Source organism: Grampus griseus (genome assembly GCF_964374135.1).
Source record: "Grampus griseus genome assembly, chromosome: 7".
Classification (NCBI taxonomy): domain Eukaryota; kingdom Metazoa; phylum Chordata; class Mammalia; order Artiodactyla; family Delphinidae; genus Grampus; species Grampus griseus.
Genome location: NC_139001.1, coordinates 5489142 through 5504662, shown reverse-complemented (window position 1 = coordinate 5504662; position 15521 = coordinate 5489142). Strand labels below are relative to the sequence as shown.

Below are 15521 nucleotides of genomic sequence, written 5' to 3'. Positions count from 1 at the left end.
CGTGGCCTCGGGGAGCTTACGTTCTCTTGGAGAAATCAGGCTAGAAAGCGAAGAGCACAGGGTATATCTAGTGTTAAAAAGGAAAGTAGGGGAAGAGGGTGGGCTGAGGGGTGTTGCTGTTGCAGACGCTTGAACGCAGTGAGGGATCCAGTCTGGCGAATAATAGGCAGGGGCCTCCCAGGACGCAGGAACAGCATGTGCAAAGGCCCTGCAGTGGGAGGGAGAGAACTTCAAGAAACGGGAGCAAAGAGCCAGCAGGACCCAGGATGCTGGCCTCGAGGGCACTGTAAGCACGAAGACTAAGGAGCTTTGGAGGGTTTTGAACAGAGTCCCGACTGGCTTTTTTTAAAGTCCGGACTGCTAATTGAGGGGTGGACTGTGGGAAGGCAGAGCTGGACACGTGAGACCTGGTGGAAGGGAGCTGACTGATGAGTTGAGAGGTGACAGTGGCATGGAGGTGCTGAGGGGAGCTCAGCCGGAGCTGCCCGTGGTGGCGTGCACACACGCAGTGCACACCCTCCACAGAGAGGGGGTAAGGGAGGGGCCGCTGGGGAGGGACATGGGCTTTGGGACTGGCTGAGTGAGCCCTTCACCTGTGGGCTGAGATGGTGAAGTTGGGGAGGAGGTTTGGGGCAAACCCCAAGTTGGGTTTGGACCTGGGAGGTGCTGGATGTCCATCAGTCCTAAAGGGGAGCCCTCGGTGATTGAATCTGGCGTTCAGGGGTCACTTGTCGGTAAGTGGGAACCCAACCACGTCCACTTGTGCTGTGAGGGGGCTCAGACCGCCTGGGCATTTGGATTTAGGGCTCCGTAGAGATTTTCCCAGTCAAAAGAAGACAGACACACACACACCTTCACTCCTGACACGTCCCTCGTGGGAAGGCAGGTGATGACGTTTTCCTAGTATTACTTCCCTAATTTAAAAAAATGTTTTGTTGTGAACATTTTGAAATATGTACATAAATAAGAAAATGGTAAAAATAATTAATAATGAAAGTAATAATAATAAAAATTAAATAAGAAAATAGAGACATGGTTAAAAAATAGAAAAAACAGCATAGCGTTTAGTAGTATATACTAGTAGTATACCATGCAGTAAAATGCAGTGTTAGTGAACCTTTGTGAGCTCATTGTAGAGCAGATCAGAGCATCAGGTCGTCTACCCCCACGCTCTTTTCTTTTCTTTTTTTAACATCTTTATTGGAGTATAATTGCTTTACAATGGTGTGTTAGTTGCTGCTGTATAACAAAGCGAGTCAGCTATGCATATACATATATCCCCATATCTCCTCCCTCTTGGGTCTCCCTCCCTCCCACCCTCCCTATCCCACCCCTCCAGGTGGTCACAAAGCACCGAGCTGATCTCCCTGTGCTATGTGGCTGCTTCCCACTAGCTATCTGTTTTACATTTGGTAGTGTGTATATGTCCATGCCACTCTCTCACTTCATCCCAGCTTCCCCTTCCCCCTCCCCGCGTCCTCAAGTCCATTCTCTACGTCTGCGTCTTTATTCCTGTCCTGCCCCTAGGTTCTTCAGAACCATTTTTTTTTTTAGATTCTATATGTATGTGTTAGCACATGATACTCGTTTTTCTCTTTCTGACTTACTTCACTCTGTATGACAGACTCTGGGTCCATCCACCTCACTACAAATAACTCAGTTTCCCTCATTATTTTCTAATGAAGCAGGGATAATTCAAGTGGCGTGGCCTTGAACTTGGGCCACTTGAATTTGAGGCTCCAGGATACTGGCTACAGAGCTGAGGTCAGCACATTGAGTCAACCTGGAGCTTGCAGGGCTGCGGGGAGGAGGGCGGAGCAGAAAGAGGGTGGGGAGAGAGAAGGCGCTTTTCCTGGTGCCACAGGTGAGGGCAGCGAGCTCCGGAAGGTGAAACACACATGCTTGAGAAGTGTGTCCCTGGTTCACATGGGGGTGGAGGTAAGTGATAAACCTGGGTGCCCAGGTGAGCCTAGCAGTGGAGGGCTCTGAGTGCCAGGGCGGGATGTCCACCTTTAAAAGCAAGTCACACCTGGAGGGTTTTGAGCTGCAGGAGGGACCTTTGAGAAAATTAAGGTCACATATGGATTGCACCAGGGAGGGAGTATTCAGGGATCTGACTGCCACAGGCAGCCGCAAAGGTGTGGTGAGCTCTGTGAAGCACGGCGGGAAGCTGACAGCATCTTGTAGCTGCGCCTCCGTTGGGGTCTGGAGGAGGTGGAGACAGAGAGCCTCAGCCCTGAGCCCTCACCCTGAGGGTGTCAGCTCGCGGAGGTGCCAGGAGGGGCGAGCCCCCAGGCGTGGCCCAGCCAGGCTGCCTGCCTGTCTTTCTCTGCTATAAAATAACATGCCCGAGGCGAAGGTTGGTGTCTGCACTCTCTGCAAATGTATTGGTGGATGTCAGGACTGGCTCCAAGGACGGTCTCCCCCTGCCCCTGGGAAAAGTTGCCATTCTGGGCAGCCCACGGGGCATTGAGCATCACGGGACAAAAGGGTCCTGGTCCCGAGGAAGAGAGAGTGAATGGGCGCATTGAAGCTCCTGTGAACGAGGCTCCTGGTGGTCCGGGAATCAGACTCAGACTTCAGTCGCCGGCTGGTAAGTGGCGACGTTGTCAGGGCCGTGCAGTTAGTGGCTTCCACCTTCCTTGAATGGCAAGCTCAGTGCGTGTATCTGTGTTTTAAAAGGACTGCACATCTCTTTATGTAGCTGCTAACACACAGCGGCTCAGGGTAATCACTGTGTCCCCCATCAGTGACAAAACAGAAACAAGGATCTGTCTCGCAGAGTCCCAGTGGTGGTCTGTGCTCTGTTCTCCCTGCCCAGCCCTGAGGCCCTGCTTTCCGCGGCCCTCCCCCGCCTCGCCCCCAGCCCTCCTGCCTTGTTGGCCGGGGCAGCAGGAATCTGATCGCTCTTAAATGTTAATTTCCGTTTTCCTTGGCCGCCCTTGGCAAGCTGTCCCGGAGTCCTGTAGGGGCCTCAGCTGAGTTCTCGGCTATCACTCTCCCAGCCCTGGGTCAAATCCACCCCATCCGGACTTCAGCCAGCTCCTCTGTTGAGGACGTGGCCGTCTGTGCGGGGCTTTGAGGTGGGCTGGGGCTCGTCTGGATGGCCCCTGTCTGTTGGCATGTCCACCTGTGTCTCTCCCCTCCACCAGCTCTCTCAGCAGCTTCTCCTAAACTGTGTCAGTAGTTTTCAAAGACAGAACGGCATTGCTGCTTCCATTTATGTCATCAGAAGCCTCCTGGGGCTTCCCGGAGCGTCCAGGGCCGAGGCCAGACCCTTGGCCGTCACGATCTGGCCCCTGCGCTCCAGCTTCTGCTGTGCTCAGCCCGCCGTGTCCTCCAGGCCTGCGTGCCCTGCGCTGCCTGGCTATGCCCCCCGCCCACCCCGCTTAGAACCCAGGCGCACCTCACCTCCTCTGGGCAGCTGGCCCGGTTCTGCGGAGCCTCGCTGCTACAGCAGGCCTTGGGGTCCTCGGGAGCAGGGCTGTGCAGTAAGGCCTCGAGACTGCGCCCGTCTGGGCTTCTTCTAAAACCCTCCACTAGGTGCTCCGCACCCCCATGTTGAGTGGGACTCGGTAACACTCCCAAGGGCGGTGGGGGCCAGGACCAGGGCCTCGTTCTCTCCATCTCTCGAAGCGTGGTCAGGATGCGCTGCCCTGGGAGAGCCCTGGCGTCCTTTGTCCTGACACGCCCCGCTGCTGGGGTTCCCGTGTCCTGAGCAGGAGCCTGTGGGGTGGGGGGCCTGGAGGACGTGCAGCAGGAAGGGTGGTCCCCTCTCTGGGCGTGCCTCTCAGTCCCAGTCCCGGGAGCAGCCTGGCCTGGGCGGGGGCCGTCAGATCCCGCAGCTAACCGCATCCCCTGGCCGTAACCCGCATCCCCTGGCCGTAACCCACAGCTCCTTCCCCTGTGCCGCCTCCCAGCTCCTTCCCCTGTGTCCGGCTGCCGCCTCCCAAGAGGCCCGGTCAGACCCAGAATCTCAGGTAGGAATTGTCATTAATGTGACAGCCCAGCCGTCACACACAGGCTGCGGGCTCAAAACCATCATAAAGCTCTCCTCCCCGCCCGCCCACCCACGAATCCCATTTTATCCTCTGCGTTGATTCCCGCCAGGAAACGAGTCTTCATCTTTTGGATCCGAAGTATTTTCACGTTCTCTCGTCTCAGTAAACAGCTCCACACGCGGCCACAGGCTGCCTGGTCGGGGCAGAGCCGTGACAGCCCGGTGACCAGGTATCTGGTCTGGCTCCGACACAGCCTGTGCGGACAGAGCCGTGAGGCCACCGCCGCTGATGGGTGGGGGCCGGTGTCCCCGGCTAGAGGGTGGACCCTGCATGTGGAGGAGCCATGCAACTGCGTGGGGACCGGGAGACAAAGCCGGGCAGCACAGCCTGGCCACAGCTGCCTCGTGCCTCCAGCTGGGTCAGTGCTGTCCTCTCCTGGAGGCCCAGCTCCGTGCATGGTTCTGTGAGGGAAAGGGAGTCCGAGCGCATGGTCACATCCGTTGTAACAGCACAGGGCAGGCATGGAAGTAATCTGGGATCCCACTCAGCTGGGGAAACCATCCAGGTGCTTCACCCCTTCCTTCAAATAACTGGCATGTTTGTGAGTGCTGATCTGTGAGTCACAAATAGAAGTGTGTGTGTGTGTGTGTGTGTGTCTGTGTGTGTGTGTGTGTGTCTGTGTGTGTGTGTGTGTGTCTGTGTGTCTTTGTGTGTCTGTGTCTGTGTGTATCTGTGTGTGTGTGTGTGTCTGTGTGTCTGTGTATTTTGCGGGGGGTGTTCCGGATGGACTGGAGAACTCCAGGATGGGATGTGGGTGGGAGGAACGGCGGTCTGGGCACAGGTTGGGCATGTATTTAAGGGACGTGTCACCCCCGGGCCCACCTTTGCTCCCTCCCCAGAGAGGCAGCCACTGCTGTCCCGCCTCCTGTGCATGTGTGTCTAGGCCCCCTGGCCCTGAGGATGACAGGGCCCTTGCTCTCCCCTTCTGCCCTCCTCACACACAGCATGAGTCAGCTAGGGCTGCTGTAACAAAATGCCATAGGATGGGGCGCTTGCACAATGGAAATTTATTTCCTCACATTTCTGGAGTTTGCGAAGCCCAGGACCAAGGTGCTGATTTAGATCTTGGGTGAGGGCCCAATTCCTGGCTTGCAGACGGCTGCCTTCTTGCTGTGTCCTCACCTGGCAAACAGCAGAGAGAGAAGCGAGCTCTCTGGTGCCTCCTCCTGTAAGAGCCCTGATTCCACCCACCTCATCTAACCTCATCCCTCCCCGCCCCCCGGCAAAGACCTCTCCTCCAAATATAACCACAGTGGGTGTTAGAACTTTAACAAATGAATTTGGAGGGGGACGCGCTCAGCCCATAACCCAGGTCTTCTCTCCAGGGTGTTCAGGTGCAGGAATGCGACCTCTGTGGCCTCGGGATGACATGGAATCCACCTTGGAGCCACTGCCAGCGGGCCCCTCAGAGCCAGGACTGGGGCTGCTGATGCGCGCCTGCGTTGGCCGAGGCGGTGGGGGGGTTCCCGTAGGCACTGAGCCCTGCCCCATGTTCTCAGCGCCTTGCCTGGGTTCTCTTTTTCTCCTTCACGCAAATCAAATCAGAACAGTGCTGTTACTATCCCATGTTACAAAGATGAAAGTGAATCTTGTGTAAGCTGTTTACCTCAGGGTCATCCCCGGGAGACACAGAGCGTGGATGCAAACTCCGTCTGCTTGCTGCGTGGTTACTGCACGCAGAGCCTGGGGCCGGGCTGTGTCATCCCCGCTGCAGAAGCTGCAGAGGGTGGCGCTGGGCCCCCAGGTCCCTCTCATGAGGAGGGCCACCCACCTGTGTCAGAAGACGAATTTCCAGCTGCCTGTGGACAGCAGTCAAAGAACAAGGGACCTGAGGACAGGTTACGTGAACCCAGCCATACTGGGGTGAAATTCACCTGCCCTTGGGTACCCCCCTGCTCCGAGTGCTGTGGCCCAGCTGTGGCCAGCTGTGGCCAGCTGGAGCGTTGCCTGCCCAGGTCCGCTCTGGGAGAGCATGTGAAGTTCCCTGCTCTGAAATTGGCTCCTGGAAGGTCCTTTCCTGTCCGTTGGCCCTGGTGAGAGGTCTGCTTGGAGCCAGTCACCTTGTTCACCTCCAGAACCCGCCACATGCCCGGGTGCCCGTTTCCCAGAGAAACCGAGGCCTAAGGAGAGAATCTGTGTTCTTTCCCACAAACATTTCCTTTGCTGGCTTGGTAACAGCACAGTGATCCAGTGAATATACCACGTTTCGTCTGCAGAAGTCACACAAGAATACCTTATATCCACAAGTGGCCACGTGTGTCTTATTTGTGTTTGTTTATTTGGGGTCCAGGGAGGATTTAGGGAGCCGTCCCCTCAAACCCACTGCAGCGATGCCAAGTGCTGCTTGCCCAGCGGCGGCTGTTCCTACGATGGGACCAGCCACTTTCTGGGCAGAAGGAGATTTAGTTCCCCTTCCCTGAAGCCTGGAACTCGCGGTGTGGACAGATCCTGTTTTGTCCTCCTCTTTGACTAATGAATGGGCCGGCCAGGTGCTCAAGCAGATCTCACAAGCCTCATTGTGCCCCAGGAAGAGGGAGTGCAAACAGCAGGATAGGGAACACTGCCGGGGCTGTGTGCAGCGACAGAACAGATGAGACGGGCATAAAGTGGGCATAGAATCCGGGGAGTGAGCCCTGCTCTGCTCCCTCGGGCCAGGAAAAGTGACACGGCCTCTGCAAGAAAGAGGATTCCCACTTGCCATCAGTTTACTCTTTAACCGTGTTTCACTTGCTCAAGGGAAATTCCTTTCTTCTTCCCCTGCTCACAGGAAGAAGCACGTTGCAGAGCTGATGCCGTAGCGCAGCATGGTTGCCTGACACAGAAGCTTCAGCAGTTGCTGGAATAACTGGAGGGGAAGTATGAAACCTTAGCCGTTCACCCGGCAAGAGAGTTTCAAGATGGCAGCTCAGCGCATCCGAGCTGCCAACTCCAGCGGCCTCCCGCGGTGCAAGTCCGAGGGGACCTTGATTGACCTGAGTGAAGGGTTTTCAGAAACAAGCTTTAATGATGTCAAAGGTGAGCTCCTGGGAATAGCACTGGCTGGGGTTTGCAAGAGCTCTAAGACCCAAGGACTCCTCTACTTACAGGCTGCCAAGTTCACGTTCAGATAATTAAATCTTAGCTCTCTAAACTTCATCACGTTATGAATTCAGCCCTGGAACAATACCCACTTGTTTTGTTTTGATGGGTTGGGAGGTTGTTTTGAATTTTCCTCTTTGTAATGAAACTTCTTGTTAATGCAGACTTTGTTTCTCTTTCCATGAGTTTTGGTGACATTAAGGTAAGAGCTTGGTGGCGTACAAAAGTAGGGGGAAGGAGAGCGTACTAAGTCGATGAGGTCCTGAGAGCCACTGCAGAATAAAAGGGGGTCCGGGGACAGGGGTCAGCACGCTTTCTCTGCAGAAGGTCAGAGAGTGAATACTTGAATCTGTGTAGGCCCTACGGCCTCTGTCACAGCTATTCAACTCCGAGATTGTAACGAGAAAGCAGTCACGGGCATGGCTGTGTTCCAGCGGAACTTTACAGAAACGGCCGGCTGAATTTGGCCCGGGGGCCAGAGTTTGCCAACCCCTGCTTTAGAGGTGGCCCCGGGGTTTCCCTAACAGCCGCGTAAAACTGGGCTGGTGATAAAGCCTATCTTTTGGACACCGAGGTGGATGCCAGCGGGTCATTTTCCTTCTAGAGTCCATCCTGCCCTCACTGGCCACGGTCAGTGTCTCCCGTGAGCTTCCTGGCATCTTGTACTTCGTCGCCCTCATCACCATCACCACCGTCAGTTGACTTTCCCACCGCGTTCACCGAATTCTGTTGAAATGATCCATTGCGCTGCCCACAGACAGCTCAACGGCAAGAGCTTTCGCTTTACCTTTGTATCGTTAGCCCCTGGCACAAAATCGGTGCTAAGTAAATATTTCCGGAGCTAATCTGCTGCCTCCCAGATAAAATCATGATGCACGACCCCGATGTACTGAAATCATACCGTGCCTGCTTCTGCCCTTCTTCTCCTCTCTTCCAGTTATCCTCAACTTCCCCTTCTTTCCTGTCTGTCCTTTAGGCTTGTGGCCCTGAGCATCGCTTAAAATGTTCTTTTAAACAAAAGCCTAGCAAGGGAATCATGAGGTTTTATTAATAAGAGCAGCGGACCTACTGGGTGTTGCTGTGAATAATCGCGCCGTTTGTTTTTCGCAGTCTGGTGACGGGCATTGTTTTCTTACTTTGTAACCCAGCTAGTCATGGTTGAAGTGGGAAACTGGGAGCTCAAGTCATGCCGTTTGGGCTGGGATTTTGAAACGAGGGGCAGAGAGCTGGATTTTAAAAGATGATGATGGTGATCTAGGAGGAGCTGTTATTCCTCAAAGAACACTGCAGCTGGGGGAGGAAGGCTGAGGAGGGGCTGGTTAGCTTGGGGGGGGGGTCAGAGGTGGGGAGAGAGACCCCCTGACTCCACTGCCGAGGGGCAGGCTGTGGCCCAGGCAGCATTTCGGCCCAGCTGCTCCCCACACGTGCCGACGGTAGAAACGGCTTCAAGGTGGGAATCTGTTCCAACCAGAATATCTGCTGCAGAATCTTCTGCCCTAATGAGTGTTTTTCCTGCATAAGACCCGAGGCAGAGGGTAGGAAATGTATTATTCAGCGAACTGAACCTCCTGACACCCAGGCATATTTTTCTTGTATTAAAATCAAGGTACCTGGGAATCTGGCAACACTCTCAGAATTCATTAAGATGGAATTCGATACGGATTTTCCTGCATTTGATTGGCCGGAAGCCCCAGCCTTGTGTACACCCCAGGTGTCTGTGCGGCCCTTGTTTGACAGAGGGCTGGTCTTGGAAGGGAGCTCACGCCGCGGTCCACTCCCACGGGGGGCCCAACAGGAAGGGGCGCCGTCTCCCATCAGACAAGCCTCATCCTTGAGTGACATATCTATTACTGCTCCTCTCCTAAGGAGAGTGCTTGCAATTTTGAGTAAAACCAGTTTTATTCTCTGGTCTGGTAAGAAGACTAAAGTGATCATTGGCACTGATACGTTTTCTCAGGTTATGTACACAGCCTGCCTAATAGCTTTGGTTTTTAATTTAAAAAATATTACTGTAAGGGAACTATTCTGGAGGAACACAATAGGGATATAACTTTTGAGGAATTCTAACAAGATTTTAGTAGCTGGCCAGCTTTCTTTGACTTTCATTTGGTTTTAATTTTGACGTGACATTTTCATGAGATGTGTCCAGGAAACTGGAGCCTGTGACTGGAAAACAAAGTGGGGGGGGAAATCTTATATTATCCCCTGACCCCAGCTGACCCATCTGCCTTCTGCCACCTCCCCTCGAAGCCATTATCTCTGACTTGGCTGTTCTTAGTCACTGCCCCCCTTCAGGGTCAAGTGTGATTTTATAGCAGAAGGGCACAGCCCAGGGGGATTCTAACTTAGCCTTTGGACAACACCTTGTCCCAGTGACACGGATATGGCGTCTCTGTTGTAAGCGCACAGGATGAGCATTCATTCCACGGGTGTTTATTGGGCACCTGCTACGTGACACAGGCCCTGTTCCAAGGACACCACTGCGAGCAAAACATACCTGAACAGAGCCTACCCCCTAGTGGGGCAATGGCGCCCTCCCCGGCAAAACCAACACAGATGTGTATGGTACATTTTATATTGGTTCATGACCAATGCTGTGGAGAAAAATTAAATTAGGAGGGGGCCGGAGATGTCTCTTTAAACATAACATTGTGTGAGTCTTTACCTTGTACTAAGCATCGCTGTGCTAATCACGTCATCACCATCGTCTTGCTTAATCCTTGCCAGAGCCCGTCGAGGGAAGGTGGTTGGTTCATCCACCGTGAAGAATGTCAGGCTCCAGAGATCACACCGCTGCTAAGGGTGTGGATTCAAATCCCAGGTCTGGTGATCCCAGTACCAGCTTCTCCCCGACACCCCAATCAGGGTGGTAGGTGACAGCCTTCGAGGCCCAGGTTCACACCCTGCTAAGAAGCATATCTCTGTAATTTAGTTCGTGTAAATAAATAGAAGCTTCCTACTCTATTGCCTGAGACTTTGCTGAGGACGTGCAATTTAATTTTCATTATTTCCTTTTATTGAATTTTAAAGATCTTTTTTTAATGTGGACCTTTTTTATTTTTTTAAGTGTTTCTTGAATTTGTTACAATATTGCTTCTGTTTTATGTTTTGGGTTTTGTGGGGGGGGGGATCTTAGCTACCCCACCAGGGGTCAAACGCACAACCTCTGCATTAGAAGGCCAAGTCTTAACCACTGGACCACCAGGGAAGTCCCCTCATTGTTTCCTTTTAAAGGAAAAGGAAACTGGCAAATGATTTTTTGGGGGGGAGGAGGACCAATTTGGTAGAATAGGATGTCTGTTGACTTAATCATATATTAGACAAGATGTAGGTGTCGTTCCACTAAAAATGTAGTCCTTTCTTTGCTTGTTTACATAAGCAATTAAAGTTTACTTTCATTTGTTTGTTACAGGAAGGCAGCAAACACCGTAAAACAAGGGACAGTTAGGATGGGGCGGTTGGAGAGAAATATATGGGCTTATTTCCATCAGAAAGAAGTTTCTTCATCCTCTGAGTATATGTACTTTGTTATGTATGGGAGGGAGAGAAAACACTTAGATTTCTAATTATCTGTTATTTTTCAAAACACACCCTACTTGTTTAGATGACTTTTCTTTTTTTTTTTTTTTTTTTTTTGCTGTTCCAATTGCTGTCTACCTTGGTAACATGCAGTTGAACGCCAAGAACCATAAATTAGCTTGAGTCGCTGTTTAAAGTGTTGGCATTTTTCAGATTGCTTAAAGAGTTGTTCAAAAAGAATGTGAATTACAACCAGACCTAAACCTTTGATTTTCAAGGGGTAACAGAGAGACCATTTCCATGTTGTTCTGAATGATCGTTTAAAAGAGGTTGAAAGAGGGCTTCCCTGGTGGCGCAGCGGTTGAGAGTCCGCCTGCCGATGCAGGGGACACGGGTTCGTGCCCCGGTCCGGGAAGATCCCACATGCCGTGGAGCGGCTGGGCCCGTGAGCCATGGCCGCTGAGCCTGCGCGTCCGGAGCCTGTGCTCCGCAACGGGAGAGGCCACAGCAGTGAGAGGCCTGCATACAGAAGAAAAAAAAAAAAAAGAAAAAAAAAAAGAGGTTGAAAGAGACCAACCTCAAAAATCTTATTTCATATAAACAGTTTGATGAAGAATGGGTTCAACTTGGAAACTAGGAAACGGGCCTGATAGTCAAGGGAACCTTCCCCTTGGTTTATGTATTTTATGCTGAAGGCAGGACATGGAATCAGCTCTTAGACATCGAGAGATTCTGTTGCAGGTCTTTTCCAGTCCCTGGTTACATGCAGTGGGTCACTTAACGCAGCATCACTGTGTTTTCTAAGTAAATCACATTCAGCTTCTCTTTCGACCTAGCAGCAGTCCCGGTAAGTTAGTAACAGTAAAGAAAAGTTGGGTCAAAATGAGATGTTTAAAACCTGGGACATAATTGATAATCCCATTATGCTGATTCATGTTTCTGTGGATGGTGGAGAGACTCTCTGTGGCCTTTCCACCTGACTCAGACCGTGCGTTGGGATGTGATAGAATCTGGGGAGACAACGCTCGATTTAGGCTGTCTGTCAGGTGAATCGCCCACCAGATTTTACTTTGGTTTGTTTCTGTCGTTTCCTTGCCGGACACGTTGTCTCCCTGTCGGGAGTGATGGTTTTCCAGACCTCTCTTCTCCCTGGTTTTGACGATGCTCTGCCTCGCCCTGAGGGCCCGCCCTCACCTCCTGTTCTTTGTGTTTACGCAGTGCCTTCTCCCAGTGCCTTGCTAGTAGACAATCCCACGCCCTTTGGAAATGCAAAGGAAGTGATCGCCATCAAGGACTACTGCCCAACCAACTTCACCACCCTCAAGTTCTCCAAGGGCGACCACCTCTACGTCCTGGATACGTCAGGCGGGGAGTGGTGGTACGCGCACAACACCACGGAGATGGGCTACATCCCTTCCTCTTACGTGCAGCCCTTAAACTACCGGAACTCCACCTTAAGTGACAGTGGGATGATCGACAATCTTCCAGACAGCCCGGACGAAGTAGCCAAGGAGTTAGATTTGCTCGGAGGATGGACAGATGACAGGAGGGAGTCGAGCAAAACCTACAGTAATAATCCTTTCTGGAATGGTGTCCAGACAAACCCGTTTCTCAATGGGAATGTGCCAGCGCTGCCCAGCGTGGACCTACCGACTCCCCAAAGCACCGTGGACTTGCTGCTCTTTGATACGGGCACATCTTCGTTCACTGAGTCCAGCTCAGCGACGACCAACATCTTCGACGAGCTGCCGGCCACCAGCCGCCTTCACGCGGAGCCGACGGTCAGGCGGGACAACCCTTTCTTCCGGAGCAAGCGTTCCTACAGCCTCTCGGAACTCTCCGTCCTCCAAGCCAAGTCCGACACTCCCGCATCCTCGGGGTTTTTCACGGGCTTGAAATCGCCGGCCCCCGAGCAGTTCCAGAGCCGGGAGGACTTCCGGGCTGCCTGGCTGAGCCACCGGAAGCTGGCCCGGTCTTGCCACGACCTGGACTTGCTGGGCCAAAGTCCCGGCTGGGGCCAGACCCAAGCGGTGGAGACGAACATCGTGTGCAAGCTGGAGAGTTCGGGGGGCGCCGTGCAGCTTCCCGACACCAGCATCAGCATCCACGTGCCCGAAGGCCACGTGGCTCCAGGGGAGACGCAGCAGATCTCCATGAAGGCTCTGCTGGACCCCCCGCTGGAGCTCAACAGCGACAGGTGCAGCTGCATCAGCCCGGTGCTGGAGGTGAAGCTGAGCACCCTGGAGGTGAAAACCCACATCGTCTTGGAGATGAAGGTTTCAGCTGAGGTGAAAAGTGACATTTTCAGCAAAAGCACAGTGGGCCTCCAGTGCCTGAGGAGCGACTCAAAGGAGGGGCCCTATGTCCCCATCCCACACACCTACAGCTATGGGGACACGGTCCAGGCCCAGCTGGACGACCTGGAGCCCTGTATGTACCTGGCCATCGTTGCCCACGGCCCGAACATCCTCTACCCTTCCACGGTCTGGGACTTCATCAATAAGAAAGTCACCGTGGGTCTCTATGGCCCCAAACACATCCACCCATCCTTCAAGACGGTGGTGACCATTTTCGGGCATGATTGTGCCCCCAAGACCCTACTGGTCAGCGAGGTCACCCGCCAGGCCCCGAGCCCGGCCCCAGTGGCACTGCAGCTCTGGGGCAAGCACCAGTTCGTCTTGTCCAGGCCCCAGGATCTCCGAGTCTGCATGTTTTCCAACATGACCAACTACGAGGTCAAAGCCAGCGAGCAGGCCAAGGCCGTGAGAGGCTTCCAGGTGAAGCTGGGCAAGGTAAGCCGCCTCATCTTCTCCATCAGCTGCCACAACGCCAGCGAGCTCTCCGACTTCACCTTGCGGGTCCAGGTGAAAGACGACCAGGAGGCCATCCTGACCCAGTTTTGCGTCCAGACCCCACAGCCACCCCCGAAAAGTGCCGTCAAGCCATCCGGGCAGAGACGGTTCCTCAAGAAGAACGAGGTCGGGAAGATCATCCTGTCCCCGTTTGCTGCCACCACCAAGTACCCGACTTTTCAGGACCGCCCTGTGTCCAGCCTCAAGTTTGGCAAGTTACTCAAGACGGTGGTGCGGCAGAGCAAGAACCACTACCTGCTGGAGTACAAGAAGGGGGACGCCATCGCCCTGCTCAGCGAGGAGAAGATCCGGCTGAAGGGGCAGCTGTGGACCAAGGAGTGGTACATCGGCTACCACCAGGGCAGGGTCGGCCTCGTGCACGCCAAGAACGTGCTGGTGGTGGGCAAGGCGCGGCCCAGCCTCCTCTCCGGGCCCGAGCTGAGCACGTCGCTGCTGCTGGAACAGATCCTGCGCCCGTGCAAGTTCCTCACCTACATCTACGCCTCCGTCCGCACGCTGCTCATGGAGAACATCAGCAGCTGGCGTTCCTTCGCCGACGCCCTGGGCTACGGGAACCTGCCGCTCACCTTCTTCTGCCGGGCCGAGCTGGACAGCGAGCCCGAGCGGGTGGCGTCCGTCCTGGAGAAGCTGAAGGAGGACTGCAACAGCACGGAGAACAAAGACCGGAAATCCTTCCAGAAGGAGCTCATGATGGTAAGTGCCCGGTGGGGCTTGGGTTCCTAGAGCATGGGGCTCGGTCCAGCCTCAGCCTTGCCCTTGCGCGTGTGCGAACGGGTGTGGTGTCGGGAGTCAGTGGGCCGGGGTCTGGGCCCCCGTTCTGCTCCCTGAAACTCACACACGCCTGGGGATAGGCATTGACGTGGGACCGGTAGGGGCCCCCAAACAGCTCGGAGCCACTGCGGCGAGGGTCGTCCAGGTCTCCTCCTGCTGGATTTGTGAGCTCCTCTGGAGGTCCGGCATGCATCTCTGCCTGCCCGGTCGGGGACGCAAGGGGGGACCCTGTGCGCCACCTGCCCCTGTTTAGATCTCTTGGGACAAGATCCATCCTTTCATCAGATTCCCAGCGGGACCTGTGACTCGCCCCAAAGTCTGACTTTATCTTGTTGTGAGATTTTCTCTCCAGGCGTTACTTGAAGTTTCTCCCCTCTCTCTGTGTCATTTCCTCTTCCTCCTTCTTGCGTGTGTTGGAGTTGGGGTGAGGACGGCCGCTGTTTTGCCAGCACAACTGGGAACTTGGACCCTAAGCAGTAAAGAGGGGGGAGTCCCACTGCTGGGCACAGCCGGCCCGCAAGCCAAATGGGGAGCTTTCTGGACCCGATCACGGCCTCCAACAGGCTTGGGCTCTGCGCCGGTCATGACGCCCTCAGGTAGTCCACTCTTAACTGTTCACCACAGTTCGGCTGTGGTGGCCTTGGAGGAGTTATACCTGGGAGAAGCCTAATGTCCTCTGGGCATCCCTAGTCAGATCTGTGCCGGACATTCTCTGTCGACTTCTTTCTGTGATAGAAGCCGACTCGGGTCTCTCCCTGGTCCTCGTGATGTGGACACGCCCCTAGTTTTTGTTCCCACGGGAAACCCCCGGGCCTCAGTCACAGGCTCTTCTCTCATGTTCCTCCGACCCCACACAGTCCTTTTCGCCTCCTTATCTCTGTGAGGTGTGACTCCCAGCGCCCCTGAACTTCTGCCGCTTCAACTCCCCTCCTTCCCCCCAGCACTTGCCATCCTGAGTGAATGCCTGTTGGAACGGATGGGCCAGGCGTGTCTGCGTGAGTGAGGATGCACGCGTGGGCAGAGGTGTACAGCCGAGGGTCATCACTGCATGCACGTCCTGGGCTGCCCCGTGGGGCTGGGGGGACAGAAGGGAATACGGTCCACGGTGGCATGGCCCCTGCTGCAGGGAGTATGCATTGCAGTCCGGCAAGGGATCGGGGCATGAAGAAAGACCCCTTGTCGGTGGCCCCAAGATACTAGAAAGTGCCAGATGCGTGGA

The 15521-nt window shown here is 54.3% G+C and overlaps 1 protein-coding gene across 1 annotated transcript in view; it reads left to right on the top strand.

Moving 5' to 3' along the window:
• The window catches only part of SH3BP4 (SH3 domain binding protein 4), a 94327-nt gene that overhangs the window by 66851 nt on the left and 11955 nt on the right, over nucleotides 1–15521 (top strand). Inside the window, exons 2-3 of the mRNA XM_082658366.1 lie at nucleotides 6829–7076; nucleotides 11877–14224. Coding sequence (XP_082514492.1) covers nucleotides 6959–7076; nucleotides 11877–14224 — 2466 coding nt within the window. The 5' untranslated portion in view covers nucleotides 6829–6958. The remainder of the gene's footprint in view (nucleotides 1–6828; nucleotides 7077–11876; nucleotides 14225–15521) is intronic.